General features: G+C 36.2%; 1 protein-coding gene across 1 annotated transcript in view; it reads left to right on the top strand.

The window, feature by feature from the left end:
- Positions 1–26,910, top strand: part of PRKN (parkin RBR E3 ubiquitin protein ligase) — a gene marked incomplete at both ends in the record, with an annotated part of 739,613 nt that overhangs the window by 345,655 nt on the left and 367,048 nt on the right. The window contains 1 exon segment of the mRNA XM_080615879.1: positions 19,789–19,904. Within this exon segment, the coding sequence (XP_080472005.1) occupies positions 19,789–19,904 (116 nt within the window).

Genomic DNA, 26,910 nt, shown 5'->3' on the forward strand with positions numbered 1-26,910 from the left:
CAACCCCGCCCCCCAAAAAAACCAATCAAAAAAGGGAACAGATAACGCCAAAACCCCAAACCCCACAAAACCACGAATAAAATAAAATATCAGTGAGTATCAGTTGTCTTTTATTCCTCCTTTATTTCCATGTTGAACAGTTGCATCCCAAAATGTAATTTGTTGGGGCAGCCTGGTATGTGCACTAGCATTTCAAGATCCTCTTTGGTCCTGTGCAATTGTTTGGGAATTGCTGAGATACAAAGTATGAAGCCCAAAACACCCTCTAAGGCAATTTTTTTGCAACACAAACTTCAAAGTGTGTAATTGACAGGCATGGGTGAGAAGTGATTCATGGATATAGAGTTGCAGAATGGTTAGGGTTGAAAAGGACCTTAAGATCAACCCACCTGCCATAGGCAGGGATGCCTCACCCTAGACCATGTCACCCAAGGTTCTGTCCGAACCTGGCCTTGAACACTGCCAGGGATGGAGCATTTATCACTTCTTTGGTAAACCTGTTCCAGTGCCTCATCACTCTGACAGTCAAGAAGTTCCTCATATGTAACCTGAACATCCCATGTTTTAGTGTAAAACTATTACTAGTTGTCCTAATGCTAAGGAACATTCTGATGACTTTGCCTAACTTCCTGTGTAACAAAAGTTAGGAGACTTTTCTGAAGTAATAGTTTCAGGGTTTTTTCTGGTTTTTTTTTTGTTGTTTGTTTTTGGGGTTGTTTTTTGTTGTTGTTTGTTTGTTTGGTTGGTTTTGAGTAAGAACGTATAATTCAGGAAAACCTATCTCCTTCACTTAAAGCCAGTAGTGAATTAAAGAAGAAAACTCTCCCTTGATTTATGTGACTAATTAATTACCTTGCCTGTCAAAAATGTGTATCAATTGTTAAAATATACAAATTTTAGAAGCTGAAGCTTGGAAAAAAATTGTACTATGTAATCTGCTTTATTAAAACTCCTCTGTTTCTTCATGTTGGTATCCGTAGACTGAAGTTTGGAAATATCTTATCCATTCCTTTAATGTTCTGAAACTTAAGCAATAAAACTTCATTTTACCAGTCCTTAGTCATTTGCTCAGCTATCTGCTGTACTTCTACCAATTTTTAACTTTTTTTACACATCAGGATAAGGCATAGTTATAATAGTAATGCCATTAGTGCCAATTACAGGGATGCTACAGTCTGCTTACTTGAGTTGATATCCAGTGCTTTTATTAAGTTTAACTGTAATGCCATTACTGAGGGTTCAAGTTCATCCCCCAAAAAGCCTCAGTCACTTCAAATTGCTGTCTCCATGGACAGACTCCCTCCTGCATGCATGGCCCTTGCTTCTGTAGGTGTGACTATTTTTTGCAGTTTTAAAATGTGCATTATGTGTTTGATCTCTGCTAAGTAAGCTGTTGTCCTGGGTTCAGCAGCAGTAGTCACTTTTTCTCCTTCTTAGTAGCTGGTGCAGCGCTGTGGTTTTGACTTTCAGCCTGGGAATAATACTGATAAAGCCGATGTTTTCAGTTGCTGGTCAGAATGTTTACTCTGACCAAGGACTTTGTGAGTCTCATGCTCTGCCAGGGAGGAGGAGAAGCCGGGAGGAAGCAGGGACAGGACACCTGACCCAAACTAGCCAAAGAGGTATTCCATACCACAGCACATCATGCCCAGGGATGTAACTGGGAGTTACCCAGAAGGGCATGTCCTCTTTTCTGTCGGGCTCATTTCCAGAGGGTGGTATCGTATTCTCTTCCCTTGTTATTTCTCTTATCATTATTGTTATTGGTGATAGCAGTAGTGATTTGTGTTATACCTTAGTTACTGGACTGTTTTTATCTCAACCCGTGGGAGTTACATTCTTTTGATTCTCCTCCCCATCCCTCCGGGGGGTGGGGGGGGGCTGGGGGGGAGTAGAAACTGCGTGGTTCTGATTTACGGCCTGGGCTTAAACCAGGACAGCTGTTCATGTGGCTTTGTGAGTGACTCTCCCAGATTTTGTGCCATCTGAAAACTTTGAGTAAATGGTTTGCTTTCTTCCAGATCATTAAAAAATGTTTTCAGTAGCATGGGGCTAGAAGGTGATCATTGCCACACCACCTTCAAAAACAGACTTTTGATGATTCAATTACATATTGAAACATATCAGTTAAACCTATCTAAGACTGATCTCATAATGTTCTAGTTTCTTAATCGAAATGTCAGTGCTGTATCAAATGCAACACACATCAGGGTAAGTTGCAGCATTGCTATTACATTGTTCCACTAAGTCTGTAATCTCATAAAAATGTTCAGGTTAGTTTGATGGGGTTTAGTTACCATAAGTCCTTGTTGATTGGCATTAATTACACATCCTTCTTTTATTAATCAAGTATCATATTAGCTATTTATGCTATCAAGGGTTGGTATCAGGCTTACATGCCTATGATTATCTAGATTACTTCATATAAAGCTGCCCTAAATGATGGTGTGATGTGGTTTTGTTCATGTAAATCTCTGTATTAAATCATCTCTAAATGTGGGTGTTTTTGTTTAGCTACCAATGCATTTTCTAAGAAGGAATGAGGAGGGGAGCAGCACTGAAAATGATACCTGTGGGGCTTTGGAATAGCGTGCAATGGTGATGTGATTATACTATGACAATTTTTGCTGGGCCTTTAAATTGAGGTACTTAATCACAATTGCAAATTTAATACTTCAAACATTTGATTAGTAAAAAAAAAAAAAAACAAAACCAAAAAACCAAACAACCTAGGTGGTTGACTTTTCTTTGCATTTAAAGTTCTTTAATATGTTTTGGGGTTCTTCACACTAGTTACAAATTATCTTAAGCTACATTTCTTTTCAGTTACCTTTTTAGGAAACTATAATTAGACTTTTTTTTAACAGTTGTTCCTAAAGCAACCTTATTCTGGAATAGAGCAATTTTTCCTTTATGAATTCTGCTATTCCACTTCTCAGTTCAGAAAAGTCAATGATAGGTTAAAAAAAGAATTATAAAATAGAATTATGTCTATACAAGGACAAAAATGCTAAATTATTTATCTTGGAAATAAAAATTAAAGCTTTTAACATTAAGATCTATCCACTCTTTTTAAAGTGAACACTTAATTCACTCTTTCCCAGCGTAGAAATAGAATATTGCCACAGTATATTAGACAACGTTTTCTGATGGGTCACAGTGCCTGCATCAACTGGCAAACAACAAATATTGTTCAAAAGGTTCAGTTATCTATAAATTATTTTTTTTAACTGTTTCTTTAAAAATATTTTTTTAACCAATGCATTATTTTTGGCACCATAAAAATTTAAAACCTAAGATGAAGCCAGGTCTTTGGAAATGCTTGTGAGTTTTCTGATCTTACCAGTGGAGTAAAGAGTTGCTAGTAGTCTTTCATGAGCTGGAATTTGCATAGATGTTCTCACAAACCCAGAGGAACTCATTTGTTTGTACTGTGTCTTGGGAAGCTTAGGTCATCTTGCATGTATTGCTACCACCATTTCTATTTACATGTGTGGAAATGTCACAAATTTGTAAAAGATCAAACAAAGTATGCTGAAGATTATAATGCTTTCTTCAAACAAATCCTCTGCTTTTTGATATTCTATCTGAAGACACTGGAGCGGGTAGGGTATGGAGGGAATAAAATTCATTTGCTCATTTTTTGCATCTGTGGTTCAGTTCTAGAAAACCTAATCTTGTGAACATGAGCATTAATCATGCTTTTAGATGAAAGTGATGTCATTGTTTTATTCTTATATGAGCAATTACTTAGCATGGTTGTGCTCAGCTGCTAGGTTTTGCCTGTTCCTTAAAAATTGCATTTTAAGAATAAGCAGTTGTTTTGTACACAACTTCACAGTTCCCTCAATGAAAAATTTTTCAGATAGTGTAGATGCTTCATCATTTGATGAGAGGTGGTTTCAGGTCAGTTGAAGATTTGTTCTGTATCAGGAATTGGTGAGCTTTGGCAACACCGATACCTCCTATTAACAAGTCAACAGCTTTTCAATTTTTTTTGATGCCCCAGATTCATTTAGAAAGCAGTTAATGTTTTATAAATGATCATTTCTGTATCCTCCTTTAGACTCTCAGTTTTGAGGGTCCGATGTTATGGAAAGTGAGGAGAGCACAGTTCGTGTTCATCTGACCAAATTCTAGATCATTTACAACTCTGGTAATAATTCCTTTGACTGTGATGAAAAGTAGATAGTATTTGCAAATCAAAACTGAATGTAAAAGCACCTCTAAATTTTTTAACAGATTTAACTTCCAGAAATGTCTGTAAAACATGTTGATGATGCAGTAAGGGGTTCATTCTGTACCTGTGCTGAGTTTGCTGTCATAAAGACTTAACAATGTTGTGAGATTATAATGCTCCTATTTTGGCCTGATACTGTGTCCTTTTCCAGTTATTATAATGTTCAAAACAACCACAGGGAGATTCCTCTTTGTATGGCACATAGTTAAACTGCAGAAGTCTCTAACATGATACATGGTGGAAATTACAATGCATTCAAAAAGTGGCAAACTAATGGAAGAAAAAAAACCCAAACAACATAATATTGAAAACTAGTAACTGTGAAGATACTCCTGGTTTAGGAAGTCTGAGTAACAAATTGCTGGAGATTACGAACATGTTCTGGGCAGGTACTATTTTATGTTTTGTCCTCTGGTGGTTTTTAGTTTGAAGTCTTGTTCACACACATCCTAAGCAGCTACTCTTAACTTCCTATTAGAGATGAGAGATTTGTCTGGATTACTTGTTCTATGATCTGGTGTGGCGAAATAACCAGATGTTACCAGAACAGCTTTCTTAAAGATTTATCAGGTTGTGATATAAAGGATAAATAAGACCAATATATGCATTTATTAAGTCTTAGTTACACCAAGCAAGATCGCAAGGGAAGGAGGAATCCCAGTTCAGTATATTGTATTCTTATAACAGGGAGGAATGTGGGAAGGTGTCACTCTGGCTGCCATGTTACTACCATAGTATAGTCTGGAGCCTAGTAGTGAGACCAGTGTTACTGTTCTCTGTTGTATGTTGCTCAACAAGTCATTTCTACATATTATTTGGAGTTGATTATACTGTTCGTGTATTTGATCTATTAGAATTTTAGAAACTATGTAGGCACTCAGGGACCTTAATCAAACTGGGAAGCAGCAATTGAAACCGATGAATGAAATGATATTATATTAAAACCAGAGAAAAAAATCTCAAGAAGGTACACTAGAGTCAGTTCCAACACCTAACATTGTGCTTACTCTGTTCCTTGTTTCACAAATCAGGCCCGCATTTTCTTTCAAATACAGCTTGTTTGGTATGTATTTTTGCATGCACTGTGGCAACATGTCTAATGTGTTCAAGGGTAGCTTTTTATAATTCAATGAATTTCAGTAACACTTTCACAGAATCTTGTTCACTGAACATGACATATAAACAATATGCTACTGTCTGCAGCTGTTGCAAATTCATTGCTGATGATTGAAACTTTGGATTTCCACTCAAGCATGCAATGTGTTCTTGCAATCATCTATCAGCAATCAAACCAGATGAAGGTGATTTTATTAGGGTACAGTATGGTTATATAGGAGTCTCTCCTCAAATGTCAGGCAGCATTTATATGGAAGAACACAATTTCTTCCTTCACATCTGGCAAGTACTGTTATCGAGTGTTTAATAACTGTGTCATTTTGTAGGCTGACACATTGTGTGAAATATTCTGTTAAATCTAAAAGCTGCTATAAAATTTACCTTGGCATAAAATCTGTTTCCCACCTATGGTTTCCACGCTCAGTGGAATTCTAAAATGTGAAGGTGTTAGAGCAGACAATTGTTAATCAAAACCTATCTTTGGTCTAGCTATTTCTAAGAAATTGTGCCTGTAACTGGCTTGTAAGCTCTTTGTCTTCTGTGCATGCAGCTTATGAAATAAGCTCATATTTACAAATCAGAACTAAATTTAAAATATGCGTGCAGTGATTGTAAGATGTGCTGGTATTGGATAACATAGTGCCATCACCTGTAAGCTGGTCTTGCCAGGCGCTGCAAGGTAGTTCATGTTGGAAATGCTGCTACAGATTATGGGCTCTGTCTCATGCTAATATGGTGGGCAGCTCTTGAATAACTGCTGCCAGAAATGTCTGGATTCTAATAGCAGTATATTTAAATGGGGCCAGGCAAATGCGGTTGTCTTCAGTATACAACATATATTTCTAACTCAGAATAGTCAGGTATGAGTAAAGCTGTTGTTTTGACTGGTTGAGTCTAGGAAGTTTAAATTCTAGTAATGAATTTCTTTATGATTTTTTTTTTTGTCTTAATAGCACAACTAAGGAAGATACTTAAAGTATATATCCAGCTTCAAATATACAAATAGTCTGCTGAAGTTAACAGAGCTCTATGCTTTAAGCACTTTCCCCATTGGGACATTAATTTTCATTAATATTAATTAACTGTATGAATAAAAATGGCTTAGTGAAGCTTGTAGTGTCACTAGAAATATTCAATATTTCAATCTGTTTGCTGGGAGGATATATGGAAGGAGAGTATTCCCCTTGCTTCAGCACAACGGATGGCAAAAACAACAAACCCCCAACTTAAGAGTGTGTTATCCATGGTTTTGACATTATGCATTGCAGGAGTTCTCTTTCGTGTCTTTGTAAAATCTCATGTCTCTGAGTAATAAGTCTGCTGACCAGTTGTATGATATATCATAGCAGCTCTTTGGGACTTTAGTAAATGTTTGAGGCATTTTGAAATCAAATGCTTCAGTTCTTCTATCATGGTACTTAAGTGTATATGGGCAACACAAAACATTAAACATTAAATTAAAAATTGCAGTTAAAAATGCAGTTGAAAATTGCATTTAAAAGCTAATTAGACTGTCCCTAGGAGAAGAGGAAAGAGTGCTAGTGAAAAGTGGTGTTTGTTCTTTTGAAGCCTAAAGCTGTTTTGTGCTCCTGCTATCTCACCATTGCAACATCACAGCTGGTGCAGGAGTATTCAAGTTTCGTCAATGTTTTAGTGCCTTCTGCTTTTAAGAAAGTCATATACTTCTGGTGCCTGTGTGGTAATTACCAAGAAATAACTTCCCAGCAAGCACTGTTACAGTGCTATTAGGAGAAGCTGTAAGTGTATGTCTCTATTTTTTTCAAACAAAAATATTGGCCTCATGTGAATTTGAGGTTCTAAAGAGGGAAAAGAACAAAATTCACTGTGGAGATGTCTAATAAAGGTGCTGTGACTTTTATGTCTGTTCAAGGTGGCACCCGAAACAGATTGATTTCTGGAAGCTTTATCTTAAACACCGGTAGGCAATAATGCATTGCTTGCAGGATCGCTAACCTGTCAATAAAGATTTGCTGTGATAACTTAATTCTTGTAATTCACATTTTTTTTCTGAAGTGTGTATGTATATAGCTGGAGCTCTGTAAGAATCCTCTTCAACAGGATTTTCTAACTGAGAAAGCTGACCTAATAAATTTGGGCAGTTCAGTCAAACTTCAGTAACACTTTCTCCTGTTGCCACATGTGGTGCTTTTATTTTAAAGGCTATAAAATGTGTGTCAGATGTTAATTTTGAATATATTTAACTGGTGTCTTGGAACATAGCTCTTGAGGGCTTGTTTCTCACTTTGTTTTCGGGAAAGATGCTGTGATTGGGAGAGTCTCAGAATAGGCAGCACAGGTTACCTAAGAGATGGCATATTGTAGCGAAAACATCTCTTAGGGGGAAAAAATATTCTTGCATGAAGTTGTGTTCTGTATTCATTTTTTACATATTGCTCATGCTTGTAGAGAAGGTCAGATTGTTCTTAGCAATGTTAGGTTGGATATGCTGCCTGTATGGGTTTGGACTGAGGAATTTTAGGGTACCTGTCAGGAATCTTGAGTTAGAGCCTGGTTCAGGCACTTAGGTATACAAGACTGACAGCTATTTCTATAGGTAGAAATCTACTTAATAAATTCCAGGAGTAGGAAGTGTTCTACAATGGAGAAAGGTAGAAGTGTCCATAGTCAACTGTCTGGTCAGAAGACTATTGGAAATCAGACCAGGAAATACTACTGCCTAGGAAGAAAATGTGTTTCTGGTAGCAGAAAGAGGTACAAACCATGCCCTGCTTACTGTTCTTAGCAGGATCCCAACATCACATGTGCTGGTAAAATTCCTCATGTCTGAAAGCTAGATAGCACAGAGCACAGCTATCTATAGCTAGTAAGTTTTGTCGGTACCCTAAACAGGGAGGCCAGCCACACACTGTGAAATGTGCCTGAGTGTGCCTGCTCCTTAACAATGCTTGTGAGAAATGGCTCCAGCCAAAACATATCAGGGACCTTTGCTAACACTGCAACTGTATGGATTACTCTGCTCAGTTCCCCAGAAACACTCTTGGATATTCTTTAACAATAAGCAGTTTGCTAGTGTGGATATAGCCGTATTCTCCCTGGACATAAGTTTTTAAGTTGGGAAAAAAACAATTCTTTGGGGTTTGTGCTACTTGTTTTTACAATGCAGGCAATGTAAATAGATAGTAGTTTGCTGGGAAAACCAAATTAATTCACTTCAGTGAAAACGGTCTATTAAGGCACCATCAGCATTGTGTTAAACCTGTGCAAATAGCTATCTACACTAGATAATGTCTATTTATTAAATCATTTCAAAGGAATAATGTCCACATTCTTCTGTTTGTAATAACAGAAAATGCATTTTCAGATCGGATATTGTGCTGTCAATTACTGATAGATGTTGGGTGCTTCTGTACTGCTATGCACATGAAATAAATTTTTTACCTTATTTGCTGCATTTTTTCAGATCTCTTATGCTAGAAAGTATAGATAAGAGTGCAGTGCCAAATGTTGGGGGTTTTTTTGTTTGTTTTTTTCCTAACAAAAGTATAAAGGAGATAGTGGAATTCCCACTGAGACTTGTGTTCTTACGTTCTTCTAGCTCATCTTACATGTATATTGTATCTAGCTCATCTGTATATACTGAATATACATATACACACACACATATATATATATAAAAAGAACATTAAATGCCAGAGAACAAATTTGGTTTATGGCTAAGATTTCAGTGAGTTTTGCAGTCCGATATTAGCAAAAAGGAAGAGGTTTCTTGGTGTGGTGTTTTTGTAGGTTTTGTTTGTTTGTCATCTCTGCTTACTTTATTTATTGCAGCCATCTATAATTTTCAAGAACACCTACAACCTGTAAGAACCTCCAAGGGAGAAAAATAACACTTTTCCTATACCCTCCCTCTTCTCCTTTCATTGTTTCCAATGTAGCTGGGCAGTGTCTTGCCTGGTTTGTCCTCATTCATATTCTGATCTATGGCAGGCATAGAAAAAATGACAGAACAAGCCATCCAATTTTTCAGAGCTGAGACACAGAGATGAGGTAAAGTGCCACTCCTGCAGTATTACAGCCTAATTCTGTCTGCCCAGCATCCTCACATAAATACTGATGCTCCTCCTGAGGCAGCCTTAGTACTAAATGAAAGGTGTCTTACTTCTTCCTTTCAGCTACATTACAGACTTGTAGATCATCTATATGGCTAATGGATAGATGTGAGGCTCTAAGACATTGATGATGGTACTGAAGGCTGAAAACCTAAAACCAAAACTAACTTTTCTTAAGATGGCTGTTGGGTTAAAAATACTTTTTTAATTATTATTCTTTTATTTATTTTAAGCTTCGAACCTGACCAGTTCCTTTAGTATTAAGGGATAGACAAAATCTAAATGTTTCAGCTGTAATAGGATTAGATGGATGTGAATCTACTGTATATATTGCAGAAACTCAGCAATATTTACAGACTAGACCATGGCAATGGTGATGTCATGTAGAATACTCATGAAAAGTAACATTCAATTAAAGAAATTATGTAGCTTACTTAAACAATTTGTGATTTGTTAATTCTGTGGGATTTTCTCTGAAGCTGAAAGTAAAATTCTGTGGGAGACCTTACAATGTAATGTCACCTGTGCAACGTTCACAAATCAAGCATGGGAGTCCTGTTTCTTATGCATTTCAAATTTATCCTCTAGTCATTTTGAGTACTTGATCATGATCTTTCCCCAAGTGCTTGTTAGCATGGTTGGAAACGAAACAAGTCAATCAAATCTGTAATTGCAAGCAACTTTTTGTGCCATAAGAAATACAGCCTGAGGATCTGATATCGGATAGTATTTGAGCTTCTTGTCTCCTTGAACTCTTCTTGTGGTTTACATTCACATAAAAATTCAAGTCTGATTGCCAGAGGAAATTAAGCTCAAAAGACTGATTCTCTATAGGAAGCACTTGGTAACAAATTTAGGCAGTTGGATTCTACTTTAGAAGAGGCTGACTGGAAAGTTTAAGTCCTAGAAATGAGCACTGATGTTCAGGATATGATTATTATAGTACATCCTAAGTAGCTACTCTGAAACTGAGACTTCCTCTGTGGCTCAAGTAATTCAAAGGAGCTTTTCCAAAACAAACTGTTTCATAAATGTTAAAACCTGGTGAACAAATTCAACAGAACAATTTAGGCTGGGCTCTGGAGGCTGGGCTAGGTAGTTTAATCTTCCTGACAACTGCAGTCTTGATTCAGCCCAGAAGTTAGCGTTGATCAGAAATTGTACTTCTAAATGGAAAATGGATGAAAGAGAGGGGCAAAGGTGGTGAACATCCAGGGCAAGGAAGGTGAACATCTTTCAGGTTATTTTATATGAAAGCATAGCCATTCTTGCTGAAAAGTTGTTTGCTTACAATGATTTTACTGTATCTTTACACACCACAGACATTACAGTACCTGTGATGTTAGTTACGCATTTCTGGTGATTGATTAGCTAAATGTCTATAGCGGCTTTGATTCCACTACAAGGTAACATTCTAGGCAAAGAATCATTTTCTAATGGGACACGATGCCCTACAGCCTTCATATTTCTTTGTCTATACTACGAGAAAATGGGTGATAGAAGAGCTAAATCATGCTGGGGAATCCTGTTCATTCTATGTCATGAAAATATTGCCATTTGAAGGAATGACAGCAGAACTAGTGACAGGATTGTTTGAGACTGAGCCACTGCTTGCAGAGAAATGAAGCAAGTATGGTGTGTGGCTGCCTTTAAACAAGGAAAACAAATGAGAAATGCTGCTGTAAAGTCACTTTCACACGGAGTACTTTCCTGGGTGGTTGTGGTAGCACTGTGTGGGCAGCATCTGCAAATGGATTCCCAAGGCAGTTGGGCGCTTTGTCTTTTTTTAGTAGACAATGAAAGAATTACATGATAGGTACTGTGTTTCTCATTACTTTTCTTGCTCACAAAAGTCCTACAAAACTATAGTTGCATGTTACCTCAGAGGCCAGATGTCATAGCTTTTTGTAGTTAATAGCCCATCATGGCAGTTATTTGAACTAAATTATATCCATCTCGGGTTTTTTTATATATGTGTATACAAATTATTAACTGAAAAGTAATCTTGTTGTGGTGGTTTTTTTTGTTGTGGGGTTTTTTTTTGTTTGTTTTTGTTTTTTTTTTTTTTTTTTTTTTTGTAGTGGAGACAATAGATACGTAAGCTGTATGTATCGTTGTACAAAAGCAGCCATGTTGGTATAGATCACTGAAAATCACATATAAGAATTTATGGCTCCTTCAGAAACGGATAGTAAATGCTTTTCAACCATTATTATAATCTTGGTTATGTCAAATTAGTCTGCTTATTAAAACTGAATTGTAGCTATAGCTGTCCTGTTACTAATTTTTGAATAATTTCTGTTCTTCTTCCAGTGAATTCTGGAAAAAATGAAACATTGAAATGTTGTCCTTTGCAAAAGGAATAAGTATGCTAACAAATGATTGTTTCTTTTTTCCTTGCTTGTCAGCTGTTTGTTTGTGGGTTTGTTTTTTGTTTGTTGATTGCTTAGGTGTTTTTTTTGGGGGTGTTGTTTGTTTTGTGGGTTTTTTTGTTTGTTTTGTGGGTTTTTTTGTTTGTTTTGTGGGTTTTTTTGTTTGTTTTGTGGGGTTTTTTGTTTGTTTTGTGGGGTTTTTTGTTTGTTTTGTGGGGTTTTTTGTTTGTTTTGTGGGGTTTTTTGTTTGTTTTGGGGGGTTTTTTGTTTGTTTTGGGGGGTTTTTTGTTTGTTTTGGGTGGTTATTTGTTGAGTTTATTGCTGTTGTTTTTTAAGAATATGGATAAGTGTGAGGTCTGGGTAGGGTGAGAATAGAGGTTGTATCTATTTTGTAGCCCTTGGAAATGTATTAAAATCATTTACCACGAGTGTTTAAATATATTTTTGTGTGCTTAAAACTTGACTTTAAGTGACTCAGTCAGGATGAAAAAATTAGGTTTTGTAAAGAATTTTGAATAGCATGTGCATTTTCCATCCCATAATCCCACTAAACTCAAAATGCTTTCCATATCATAAGCTATCTGTTCAAATATTTTCTATGCAACAAATTGGTTTTTATATCCTCAACTGAATGGTGAATATGTTTTGATTCTGAGAAAAAGAAGAAAAACTCTATAGTTCTAAAGTTTTTCTTCCATGAACTTTAAATGGCGTTGACTAAGAATAAAAAGTAGATACTGTAAAGATATGTTGATACTTCTTTCTCAGAAATACTGTGTGTATTTTAGTCATTTGGAGACATTTAGAATGCAATGGTTGCTGTTGAACAGAAAAGAAAGTTTGGAGAAATGCAGGAGAGGAATATTTCTGCCCCAAAATTGGTGCTTGTCTTGAAAATGTAGTAACTTAAGAAGTTGACTCCCTCCCTCCCCTGTTATTCACACAGGTCAAAGTTAATATATTTACTGAGATCAAGCATACTCTGAGAGCCTCAGTGAAGAGTTGGCAAAGCATAATCATCCTAAAGAGCTTTCCTCATGAGTAACAGATCTTTATTCTTTTTAGCCAGAGGCATTTTGAGAAGAGCAATGGGGTTTGGTCAGAAAGCAGATATTTAGAGAGATGCTCATATTTCTTCTACATTTTTATGCTGCTTTTGTCTCTTGCCAGATTAAATACATGCTTCTTATAAACTGAAATGTAATGTATGAACACTACATTGTCATTCTTCACATCAAAAGGTGTTTCAGCTTATTTTTGAGGTCAGCTTAATTACCAATAGTATTTTAACAAGACTTACTCTGACATTTGATCTCTCCCGAGATATCTGTTTTTCTCCTTGCATCCCATAAAGACACTTATTTCAACATTCACACTTCTGATGACATCCATGAGCTGCCAAGCTGCCTTTCTGCTGCATGTCCTACAGCAGAGATTCTGTGGATTTTGAAGTGTAAGGGTGGGGAAACTTGGGTAGAAATGTATATAAAATATACTGGTATTGGTGGCATCATTTTATTTTAATTCTTGCTGATTATTCTAATGCAATTCTGAGTATGTAGGTCTGAGATCAGGTGCTGAGTTTTCCACAGGATCTTCTCTTTCAAATAGAAAAACTACATCAAGAATTTTATAAATTTTTTATATATGGCAAAAAAATATTGTCTGCATGTAGTGATTTTGCTTTTGAAAGATTCCTGTTAGTGTTGGTAACAGTTGAACAGCTGAAGTGACCAGCATCTTAAAGGTGTGCATGCTTAGGGAGTTCAGCTGTGCTTTGGAAGTGTTTACGTGTTGATATCATCATCAAGCACGGAGTTCATAAATTGCAGGAAATCCAGAGAGGTTTGATTTTGATGGGGACCTAAAGTAGAAAAGAAATATTCTTGAATGGAGATCATCTTAACAGAGAAAGGAGTGCCAATGAGAGGAGCAGAGCCTAAGGTTAGTTTCTCAGCTACAAGTGTTACAATAACAGCTCCAAATGAACTTTAAAAAGAAACAGAAGACTGCTCTCTGACATTTAGGTAGCAGTAGAAATGCTTTTGTTGTATTTATGTGGCTTTGGACTCCAAACCAAATTATATTGCAAATATTTGAATTATGGTTAAAAATTTCTTCCTTTGACCTTAACAGTTGTTTAGGTTTTTGAGTACTAGGTTAGTAGAAACAAACCATGCAGGGAAGCATTCACTGAGTAATTATTCGTAGGTGATGCTCTCAATGTTCAATACCTGATCTGAGGTTCCTGGTAGTGTCCGCTGAGCTGCATAAGGGAACTGGGAATTTGGTAGTGCATGCCACTATTTTGAGGAAGATGTCCTCCAGTAACTAGAGCTAGTCAAAATATCATTGGCTCACAGAAGTGGAGTAGTCTTATGAGTAAAACACGTTTCTGAGTCTATCACAAAATTATTTAAGACTTGATTGCTGTAATGTCAAAGGATTAATTTTTTTGGCTGTACAGCCTTCCTCATATTAGTTAGCCAGTTTAATTCAAACAGCTTTTATAACACTTCTTACTTATTTAGCTTTAAAAGCAGTGCCTGTTCTACATGTGAGATATTCCTACTATGGCGATATTCCTATTCCTGAAAAGCCACTGTCTGCAATTCTGGGATGTGGGAACCTTAAGGTGTCTCTGCTCAGAGTTGAACCTAGTCGTTTCCAGAACATCCCAGAAGAAATATTTGATTTCACAAGTGTTCTGAAGTGGATTTCTTTCAACCTGTCCTCTGACTCACTTAATATTTAGTTTTTCAGCTGGATAGTAAAATGAAGCATCATCTGAGCAGTGTGCCACAATAGTGTTGATGTTTTCTCTCATTCAGGGGAATAATTATGGTGATACAGATGAAAGATTTTAGAGTGCTGATAATTTGAAAAATGAAAACTACACCTTTAATGGCTATAGGATATTTATAAATGGCTTTGCCTATCAATCCTAAATAAATACAAGTGTGTAATTTGGAGAAAAAATGGTGTAGGGTCCCCACCTTGTTAAGAAAAAGGAATGAGAAATTCAAAGCCTGAGTTACTTAGGATCTTTTACACCAGTGAATGAGAAGCAGAGGTAGGAACCTGTGGCTTCATGTGTATATGTTGTGTATCAGCAGAGTTGCAGACTGTCTTGGTACTTGTTAGCAAAGAGCATTGTTTTTTCTGACAGTGCAGTAAACTGGACTGGGGAACATGTATCAAAAGGGTAAAGTTTCTTCTGGGCCTTACTCTCTTTCAGACCCAAGGTCTTCACTTTACCTGTGACTGGTCTTTTTCTAATGTTGGTTCCTTGACTATATAGAAGTTCACTTGTGAGCAGGTAGAGGTATGCAAATTCCTGTTTATTTGAAAGGACAGACTCTAAGGAGAGATATTTTTTGGTAAAATATCAGAGAAGGTTTGAGTTGGGTTTGTTGTGGTTGGGGGGGGGGAAGTGGTTTTGGTTGGTTTTGTTTGTTTGTTTTTGGGTTTTTTATATATATATTTTTAAGCATTTTCTTCTTGAGTTTCATAAAAAGTAGCTAAGACTGGCCATATATCTTTGAACCTGTTCTTCCCCCTTGCACATTTTATGATGCTGTATGACACAAAAGTGATAACAGGAGTGAAGGATATGACCAAGTATGGAAGACCAATGCCTGCTCCCTTCTCTGAACAGCAATCTATCAGGTACACTGCCAAAAGGAAGACATTTGTAGTGTTTAATAGAATGTTCACAGTTTCATGGGACCTATGCCTTTAGGCAACGAAGTGATCTAAAGGTATTTACTGCAGTAGAAGGTGACCATAAAACTACTCACTTTCAGAACTAAGAGAAGCAATAAATTTTGTCTTGGCTTTTGCAGTAATTTCTTGATATCCTTACTCACTGTGGAACAGAAATACTGAACACAACCTCCCCACGCACGCATTTATCAGAAATTTTTGTAACAAATGAGAGAACACAAGTGCAGAAAGGAGGAATAATGTAGTTTGTTCTGTTTTAAAATATTTCAGAAGTGGTCAGATAGTGACATAAACTGCATGAGATTTTGCCCGTCCCTTTTATGTTGGGCATAATGACCCTGCAAAGGTCTTTTACTATAAGGTTAAAATTCTGAAAGTATCGTCTCAAATAGCATAATAGAAGACAAGTATAGAGAGACATTTTGATGTCAAGCTTACGTGACAACTGCTTGTATGACTGACTGTGGTAAAATTAGAAGGTTAGCCTTAAACTGGCTGGCTCTATGGTCTCTCTGCCTGTTTGGAGATTAATCTTGGAACATAAATGACTTGGATTAAATGATCCAGCACATTTTCCTCCTTAGGCTATCATACATTGGGTGAAAGACTAAATAAAAGAATAGGTGCACTTACATGCCTGTTGACATGCAAGGCTGGAGGTGAGAAGTGACAAAACTCTTCCCCCCTTATATTTTTTTTCAGCAAATCCATTGCTGAAAGAAGTTGGATAACCCAACTTGTGCTGATGGGTTATCTTTCTTTATAACTTCATATGTATATGCCTTGCCATAAAAAAGTTGTGTTTGCATTACAAGAAGTATGCTAAGTCTCTGGGAAATGTGGTAGATGTAACAAAAATACTTGTGGATTTTTCATTTACATAATGTGTAAAACCAAGCCACATAAATCTTTATTTGCAACTGGAAACTTAATTGAGTTCAGGACTTTTTAAAAAGCCTTTAAACAATTGGAATGTTTATTACCATGATGAAAAAAAAAAAAAAAAGAAAAAAGAAAAGTGGAAAAGTGGAAAAGCAGCCCACATTATTTCAGAGCTGCAGGCACTCAGCATAAGGAGTTTTTCAGATTCCGCCCTCTCCCTGTGTTTCTGAATTCCCACCACAGCACTGATGTCTCAGGCCTGCAGATGAAGACTGTTGTCTTGGTATTACAGAACTGCACATTTTGTGGGTTGATCACCCTTGCAAAAAGAAAAGGTATCATTTTATAAGTGGGCTAGTTTTACTATACCGCTAGTCTCAACACATTTGTTAAAAATTACCTTTTTTTATTCTTTAATCTTGAAGATTTCTTCTGAACAAATTCCTGACATAGTGTTGAGGGATTTTTTTTTCCTATAATTTTAATGAGCCCTCTATTCTGTTTGCATTCAATATTAAAATTTGCTATTTCTTTAATTGCAGCTTATTGAAGCAGGGAGTTCAGTGAATAGTTTTGGAGAAGACAATGTTTTCCTTTTGTTATAGTATTTTCAAAATAATTTAAATAAATAATAAAAGCAGTATTTTCAGATTCTATAATGTCCCCCATTCAACAACACCAAAACATGTTGTAAATATAATTAATAGGGGAATTTTCTTAAAGCAGTTTCCAGCCTGATAAACAGAAGTATAGAGAAGTAATTTTCCTAACACTACAGAGAAAATATTTTGGGATTGTAGCACAAGACTCTTGAATTTCCTCCCTTTTTTCCTCCTTCCCTTCTGAGTTTTAGGCAATATCTGATATATCTTTGATGATGGAATAAGAAATGTATTGCTTTATTTCACTTTCATCTTCATTAAACAGGCTTCATGATGAGAAACTTACAGTCATTGTTAGGTATTATCAAAAACAATTAGAATAAGCAAACAGGTGCTTTATAGCGAAAATAAAAGTCTAAAGCTATTTGTAGTGTTTTATAACTTAGTTCCTCTATTATTCTCTTTGCTTTTGACACAAAGGAAATTTTATTATAGTGGATAACTAATTTAAAAAAAAAATATTTTTCTTTTGTATGCTTCCTTGCCCATAGTTTCTCTGTTCTGAAATAGTGAGTTGTCAATATCCTCTTAGTTGTATGCAGAAGTAATACTGAAGCAAGGAGATATTTTCAAGACTTCTGCATTGAAATAAATCCTTCTTACTGTTTAATTCAAACAAAAGTAAAATCAAACTAAAAGGCAAAGAAAACCCAAGCTCCAAAACCCATTGGTAAATAATATAAGGATTAATGGATATATTTTTAAAGGTTGAAAATAAATTAAAGTTACAGATTTTCGTAAAGTTTTCATGTACTCTAGGTGAAGGTGTAGTTCCACTGACTTATTCTTGACTGCTGAAATGCTTTGAGTTGAGCTGGTATTTTAAGTGTGTGTAACTGCGTCTTGAACAAAAGAAAAACCATAGAAAGTCTAAAGTCTTGCTTAAGGGTGTTCAAGAGTGTTTTCTTGTTTGGGGCTAGTTCCTGATGTTAGGAAACCGGACAGAAAGCTGATTTAGTTATTTGCCTTTAAACTATACTCTGACCCCTTAGTTCCCTTAAACTGCTACCACACATGCCTCAGACAGTGAGTCCTTAACTCATAGTGGAGTTTGAATATTTTGTGTCAAATGTATATTTCGGTGCTGAGAAGCAGGGTTGACTTAACCTAAGAGGAAAGTTGTATTAATACACTTCTCATATCCCAGTTACCAGTTTTCACCTTAGAGGTATTACTGCATAGTACTGTATTTGTCTTATGTGGAAATACACAATATCTCTAAATGATCATCACTGAGAAGAAACAGTGGTTGACAGCTGTTTTGCAGATGAAGAACTTCTTCCTGTGAGGCTCAAAGCAATGGACTGATTTTAGTACAGTGTTGCCATGAAATCTCAGTGCAAGTCTGTATAGAAGGGAAGGTAATTTTTGTATTAAAACTAATTTCTTTCAGCCACACTCATTCTCTTGCTTTCATATGCTACCAAGCACCAAAATATGTGTCCAGGTAGTCTAGCTAGGAACTTGGAGTGATGCTGGGAAACACTGCCAAGCAAGTCTTTTTGTACAGCTTTTGGGTTGTTAATGCTGAGTTTTGAATGTGACTTTTGAACCCTAAAGAAGTTGACAGTAATGGTAACTTTCTTCCTTCCTTCTGTCCCACCTCTGTGAGTCACTTGGAAATGCTGCTGATTTTATTCACTGTCACTGTGTCTTTCTCTTTTGCTGCACTTTATTATTTCCCCTAAAGATTCCTCTCCTCTTCCCTTCACCTTCCTTCCCTCCACCTGTTTTGGTTGTCCTGAGAATCATCTGCAATCTTAATATCTTGATGCCATCAACACCTGTCAGTAATTTATACCACTTTCTTGTCATTTCTTCTGATGCTTTTATACCCTTACCTTCCAATTCACACTTCATTTATTCCGGGCTTAAAGTTTTCATTTCAAACCTCCACAATTTGATACTGGAAAAAAAAAAATCTTATAGGAACAAAGACTGCAAACTGTAATCTGTGGCTCCTATTGCAAAGCACATGTCTTCAGACAGCCTTTACTTACATATGCATAGAGTGATTTGGACATTTAAAACAATCTCTTCTAACAAAAGCTTATCAAAGCACAACATGTTTGGTATGGCTTTCCCTGGGGTGCAGTGGAAAAGAGAACAAAACATGCAGTTGTATAGAAAGTATTATGTTAATGGAAACATTCTTAAGAGGCTATATAAAGAAGTATGGACTAAAGCAACTTAATTCAAACACAATATAATATGTAATTGCAATGTAATGTGAGTTCCCTTGAATATAATGGTAAAAAATTGTAGAGATTTCCAACATCACAAAAGCAAGGCCAGACATTACTAACTTACAGCTAAAATTCTGTGATTTAGAGTTTAAAAAATGGTAACATCTATAACAAGGAAAGTGTGGCAATATTTATATTTAGTGACAATGCTTAGTATTCTGGTCTTGACTAAATTTGCTTTCTATAAATCCAGAAAATCATAGAATGTGCCACACTGATACCAAATTAGTACACAAGTAGATCTTTGCTAGGGAAAAATCACTGAACAAGATACTCGCCTAGACTGGTATTTTTGCAAAGAATTCCTTGCAAGGCTTTCCTAATGATTGTCCTCCTTTTTCCGTTGGCAGTGGTGATTTGTCTGTTGTCTCATATGTCAGTTAGCCTAAGATAAAGAAAGGACATGAGCAGCAGGTATGTGATCTTCTCTTTATCTCTCCTTCAATATTTCAGGAGTTTTACTTTAAATGTGGAGCACACCCAACCAGTGACAGTGAAACATCTGTGTCTTTGAACCTCGTTACAACAAACAGTCGCTGTATCACATGTATAACATGCACAGATATTAGGTAAGTACAACAAAAATTGTCAGAGATGCACAGTCTTGGTGCTTCAGACTACTCATCAATTTCAAGGAGCTTTTTTCCTCTGCTGTTTTTCCTTCTAAGCATTTGTTTTCCCTAGTATCATGATGGAAAATAAGCCATGTTTTGAGGTGTGTTTTTTTTACTTTGCTGGCATGATTACAATTTATGTTTTTGTACGTTAATTGAGTAGCACACAGAGATATAACTGCTTAAGTTCCTACAACCTCAGGTGCACAAGATAGTAACGTGTGTAGACCTTTGATGCTAATCTGTATTTAAGAGCCAATGAAAGAAAGCCTGGATTTTGAGGGGGACAAACTGTTCCTGCAGAAAGGAACTTTTTGGCAATTGCCTTATAAATCAAAGTAAAGTGCATCTGTTCTCATCTTCTTGTTTGCTGCAGTTTTAAATACTATAATCCATTTTATTGCATGGTGTTTGGGCACATACATTCAACAACACTGTTACTTGCAAATGCATGGATTAAAAACTAATTGCTCAAGAAAGACAGCTACCATTGCTGTGAAGAATTACCTGGAACACATTTATCTCCTGATTAGGAGATGTTTTGGGGTGGAACTTCAAAACTAATGACACTATGTTATATACTCTACTGCTATTGATTGGTCTGGATTTTTGCATTAGAAGGAATTTAGAAAAATCTTACAAGATAGCAGGAAGTTTGGTTGAAACTGGTGGCAGATATCTTTTGGGGGAAGAAAAACTGGGTTCCTGGAAGTAAACTTCCTGTTGAAAATAATAGGTTGTTGTTCTGGTTCTATCACAGAGCTAGTATAATTATATTATGTTGTGCTTGCATGCTACTGAGTTGATAACAGCTGGTTTGTTGCTGACATTATTTGGCTCAAGAAAATGACTCTTAGACATTAAAAGATAATTAGGCAGTGCAGAGAAGAGTACGTTGTCCATCACTTCCCATATACACAGCATTTACAGCACTGCCGCACAGAGACTACCTCGCAGGCAGGACATGCTGGATTAGTTTAGATAGCTTGTCCCCAGTAGTTAAGTATGCAGCACTATTAACCTCTTTGTAATTAAGGATAATATGAAGTTTCTGTTCTGAGCCCAGCTTTCACCTTTTCTCAAGAGTAAAAGGGAAGAATATATATCAGCCATAAATATGCTTAGTTAAGCTGGAGATCTGGTTGTAATTATTTCTATAAAATTTGAAATGGTTATGTTGGCATTTTCCTGAATTGATACATTCAGTACAGACCTATTCATTCGTATTCATGAAGTTGTAATTTTTCCTTCATTTTGTGGCAAAATCCTAAAGGGAAGAAAAAGATAACACTTCTTTTTCTGGATTTGCTTAGCTGAACAGCTCCCGGAGCTAACTATTGGTTTTCAAAAATGTATTAGTAAAGTTTAGTGATATTCTTGTTGAAGTGTCACAAAAGCATGTCAGTTCTCATTATTTTAAGGCATCAAATAACTACAGGAGACCTAAGTTTCACTAGATTTCTACCTCAGCACACAATCTGGGAGTATTTATTTATGCATAAATTTACTGGATTTATACACTAAACAGGGAAAGAAGACACATCTTCCTGTTGGCCTCATGCTATTCACATTCTTTCTAGCTTACAGGACCCCTTCTGAGATGCCATTAAGTGATCTTGAAGTATTTTATTTCTAAAAGTTTGTAGGAGATCTGCCTTAATACTCTAAGAAACAGGGTAGGATGTGGGTGCCTAAGCATCTGGCAAGCACCTGCAATTTCTAGTTACCTATCTGTGATGGGGACAACAGCTTCTTTGAAGTTATTCATACACATAACAAGTCTTTGTCTTGTGTTTATATTAAATAGCAGATTGAGTTGTTCATAAATAGGTTTGTCTTCCATTACGGAGCATAGAGATACTTCTTAGATAATAAAAGTTCAGTTTAGTTTTCTGAATGGCTGACAGATTTTATTTGATCGTAGCAGGATCTCAGAAGCCTGTGACATAGGAGGAATAGATGGCAAGTATCATACAACTGCTCTGTAGGCTGTCTTTATCCCTTTCAATCTCCATAAAGTCAGGAGAATATTCTGGCTCAGTATGTGCTGTTGGCTGTGGAATTAATTGTTTGGCAGGCAGCAGTGAAATCAGTTATCCCAAGAGTGAGCAGGAGAGTAATCCAGCAGCCTTCTTGCAGTTTTAAAGGTTGTAAATGGACTCATGCATTTATGTATTCAGAATTTGACTTCTTATACTTCCTAGAGCTATAGGTGTAGGTTTCTCTTTTGTTCCTGAAGTGATGCAGTGAAATGAAGATGAGGGTGATATCTCTTCTGCCTTATGGAATATTTCATAAGATTTTGTGAGTGACCTCTATTCTTCTGGACACCTCCTAATCTCTTACTCATAAGCAGGTCTTTTGTACTGCGGAACTGCACAAAATGAAGGAAGTAGGCAATATTTTTTCAATTACTTCTCTCTTTCATGGTTAACTAACATTAAACTCTTGTACCTTGACGCTGTCTTAGTGCAGGTAGCACTGTTCCTTGCATGAAAATGCATACCAAAGAGAATTGTAAAGTAGTTGTTGGTCAAAATTAAAGTTGCAAGCAATGCTAGAACTGAGGATTGATTCTTATAAAGTGTCTTCTGGAAAGAGATGATTTTGGCACTGTCTTCTGTGATATATTTACAGAACTGGGTTCTAGGTACAAGTTAAAGGCCAAATTGGTACTTCAGCATTTTGCAGCAAAGGTGCAGACTAAACTACTTAAAAGTGGCTAGTTCTCCTGTGCCTCCTAACAATTCATTGGGCAAAAGGAATGGTTTGCCTTACTGCTGTGCAGAGCCCTGGTATGCATCTGTCCTGCTAAATGAAAGAGGGACAGCGGCTGATCCCAATTCCAAGCCAAATGGCAATGACTGACAGATATCCTACACAGTACTGTGATAGGTAGCCTGGCTATTCGTCACAGCCAGCTTGGGATAATCTTAAAGCTGAAAATGTAAAGGCTCATTGCAGAAACTAGGTCTGTAATGAGAGTACACTTCTTACCCTAGTGGTAAGATGGCATGGAAAATGATTATTCATGTAATATTCCATGTGCAGGCCTTGGGAACCATCAAAACATGTCAACAAAAACTATGAGTACCATGAAGGGGTAAAATTGCTGAACTAACAACTGAGCTTTGTGGGATAAAGAATATATATCTCCAGGACCTGTGTCCACTGGCTTCTCAAGTACTTTAAGTATTTCTAGACTGCAGGAAAAATCATCTGTTCCTGACAACTTACTGTTTTTCCTAAGCTCTCCTCTCTATTAAAGAAAAAAAAAAAAAAAAAAGAAAATTCTGAAAACACTTTCTGTAGGCAATGTTACAGGAAGTAAAATGGAAGAAAATTGTTCTGTCTCACCATGTCAAAATATTGATACACATTTCCATCTTCCTAGAGTTGGAAATGAGAGTTTTATTTTGCTAGTGGTGAGAATTAGAAGTATGTTCAAGGGTAACTAAATTTTTGAGAGTATATCCGTGCATTAAATGTTGATTATCTTTCAGAAGCTTGATTTTTTTAAAGCCACAAGTCTATTATGCAGTTTTGTGTAATATTAAACATTTGTAGGTGATACCAAGAACGGAGGTACCAAGCTGACCATATTCTCTTTTGGTTTTGTTTTATACGCAAATCTTGTGAGTTTCTAAACTTCACCTTTATGTTTAGATGAGTTAACTTATTTTCAAATTAAAGCTGTGAAAGAAATTAGTTTAGTTTCAGTTTCTGGTATTCTTTTTTTTCCTATTGCAAGAATGGTCAAAGGTAAGTCTGTTTTGCAAAGAGCTAGAGATCAAACAATGAAATAATTTCTCAGTGCTGCACAAAGGTCTTTGTTAGATTCTTGGGCTGTTTATGAAATCTGCTGTATTTTGAGTTTCCAGTTCTTCAACCTAGTGTTTCTGGAATATGTATATATAACTTACTTAAATTGCACAAATACCCATAACCTTTTTACTTTAGTTAAAAATTTAAGTGACTATGTGTAGTTGTGCTGGTGGTTACTTTCTAATACTTCTATGCAGTCGAGAAGTAGCATCCAGGACACTGGAGTTTGTAGCATTTTCTTAAACCCACTGTTGTCATTCTCTAGCATTTAGGTGCAAAAGGGGAAGAACTGTATTGGGTATATTAACTATTACTTTGTATTAACTTCACTACAGTAAAATAAAAAAAAAAAAAAGGATGACAACCAGGTACTATTTATGTATTTCTTAAATATTGTTTGCAGCAAGATATACAATTTCTCTAGTTGTTTCTGTCCATTTATCATGGACAGTTAGTCCACCACAAGCAGAGCAATTAAGCTCCAAGATTCTTGGCATGGCTTTTGTATGGTTTTAGCAAGGTTTGCAGAACTCATAAAAATTGAATTAAAGCAGTAGTGTACTCTGTGGTATATAGAAAAAATACAAAGTGGAGGCAATGTTTACGTCTATTGCCAATTTTTATTCTCAAGTTTACGTTAGGCATGCTTTCTGCTTGCCTTTAGTTTATATTTGATATGAATATTTTCATGCAGCTCAGACCAACAGAGTGAAATACTTCAGAGCCAAATACCCTTGCAGGGTTATGCTAAATCCATAGGCAATATTCCATGTAGTGTAATGCCTTCCAATGTATTCTGCTTATCTACAGCAGAGTTAGTGTGAATTGGCAGCCTTTATGCATTTTTTTTTTTTTTCTGTAGCATTCTAGGTGATGGGTTGCTCTTTTATGCCTTTGAAGAAGCGCTTAATAGGTTGAGCAAATGGCTGAAAGTTGAAACAAACACTAAAACTGCCCAATCCTCAAGGGGAGATCTGCTTTTGTCAACTGTTTCCAGTAGAAATAACATCAAAAGGGGTTAGGAGTACCCCAGGGTACTGATAAATCAGTCTCAGGAATAATAGCAGTGTTAAGCAGTGTTAAAATAAAACGTGCAGAACAGAATTGCCTCACGTCATCTTTCATAAACTAGGTAGGCTACAATTCCTACAGGCACCATTATTTTTAGCTTCCAAAAGAATACAGATAAATGTAAAAGATAAATGGAGCTTGCTGTCACTGAACAGGTAGAAAGAATTCTCCAGAAGCAGTAGTATTTTCTGGTTTGTTATTAGAATTATTTATCAAATAAATCCCTACTTCATAATCTTGGGGGAGGGGGGGGAAGTTTGTTTAGCCATTGGAATTTTGTATACATTTTTCTACTATTTGGTCTTCCTAACAGTAGAGTTGGAGGTGAGAGCTTCATTTTGCTAGTGGTGAGAATTAGAAGTGCATATGCTTCATGTTCAAGGGTAACTGCGATGTAAGGTCTTAATTCTTTTCAGCCAAATAAATCCAGACTGTGATCACATTAGGCTGCATAGGCAGAAGAGTATTGGAGAAGGTCAGAACTTGGAGCTAAAAACTCAAAGTGAATGTACTATAGGAAGTCCCATTAGAAATTCAGTAGGCCGTTCTCCTTCAGTCAATAAAGGATGAATGACTATGCATGTCATTAGGGATAGCTATGCATTAATCTGGTTCTGGTGGGACTACTTTGAGCTTCCCAAGCTTCTCCCTAGCTCTTAGTTGGCCTTTTTTTTGTTTTTGTTTGGTTTGGTTTTGTTTGGTTTTTTTTTGTTTGTTTTTTGGAGGTTTTTTGGTTTTTTGTGTTTGTTTGTTTGTTTTTTCTTTTTTTCTTGTGCCATCCCCCAATCGCTCCTGCTCTATCATGCCCATTACTATAGAGTGTAGAGTCAAGACTGAGACTCATGAGTTTTATTTTTGGAGGGGTAGTATTTTCAAAGTGGTAGGGGATAGAATCATTTCTTTGCAATAAATATATAAGAGAATGATTTTCAGTTTTGGACTTTTCCTGTGAGTTTTACCTGAGAAGGAAGACTCCAGGTCATTATGGGATTTAGGATTTTTGTAATGTAGTAACTTGTGTTTTGATGTTTGACTACTGTTGATACAAAAGGTGTGACAAGTTCCTTATTGACCACTATATGCTGTTCCGTATTGCTCATTAACATTGTACATTGATTTGAAGTAAAAATGTAACAACTATAAATGTTTTCAAAGAGAAGAAGCTGACCTACAAAATTTATTCACGTCAATTTTGCTGTTATTTGAAGAAGAGTTTTACCAGGAACTTCCTGTTCCCTTCGAGATCAAAATGCAGACAGTGTCCATTAAAAGACATTACCCATGTGGTGTTTTTTCAGAAGAGTAAATAGCACCTTATTCTAGACTTCTAATTACTATTTCTCTTTGCTGCTGAGATATAGGATCCTAAAATTACCCTTTGGGCCCTTATAATCCAAGCAAATTATTAAAACTTTATTTAGCTCATCTTTTTTAAAGAATGTTTTCCCTTTTTGTGATCTGTGTTGATAATGTGGTCTCTGCTCCAAATCTCTGGCTGTTACATTCTATTGTCTTTATATACCTGAAGTAGTTCAAAGAAGAGTGGGAAAAGATTATGTTAAGAATTAAATCTACTTTAGGTACTATGACCATCAGGAACAATGCGTACTGCTTTCTCTCCTAATGCTCATGAAATTAATGGGATTTCTTAAGAATCACTTATTTAAAGTAAGAAATTAATCAAATCTCAAACTAAGAACTGTTACTAATTGATTTAGAGCTTTTCTTTCTTTTCCCCACTAAGGTAGTCTATAGAGTACTGGTTTGTTACAGCTGTAATAATTGAGCTGTCATACAAGCAATAGCATTCAAAGAAAACATTTTGTTGGCACTTTTGTTGGTATTTTGAAAGGTGAGCAAAATCTAATAATGCCCAGAATAGACCTTTATTCTTTAGTGGTGCATATGGTGGGTTTTTGACTCAAGCACTTGTACCATGGGCTTCTGGAACATGTGCCTCATGCATGAAATCCAGTTTCCTTAACCTTTACATTGAATTTAACCACTAGTATACAGCAGCCCCCTACGGCAGTGACAGGACAGCATTGCAATTCTTGCTGGTTTA

Source organism: Psittacula echo (assembly GCF_963264785.1).
Source record: "Psittacula echo genome assembly, chromosome: 4".
NCBI lineage: Eukaryota > Metazoa > Chordata > Aves > Psittaciformes > Psittacidae > Psittacula > Psittacula echo.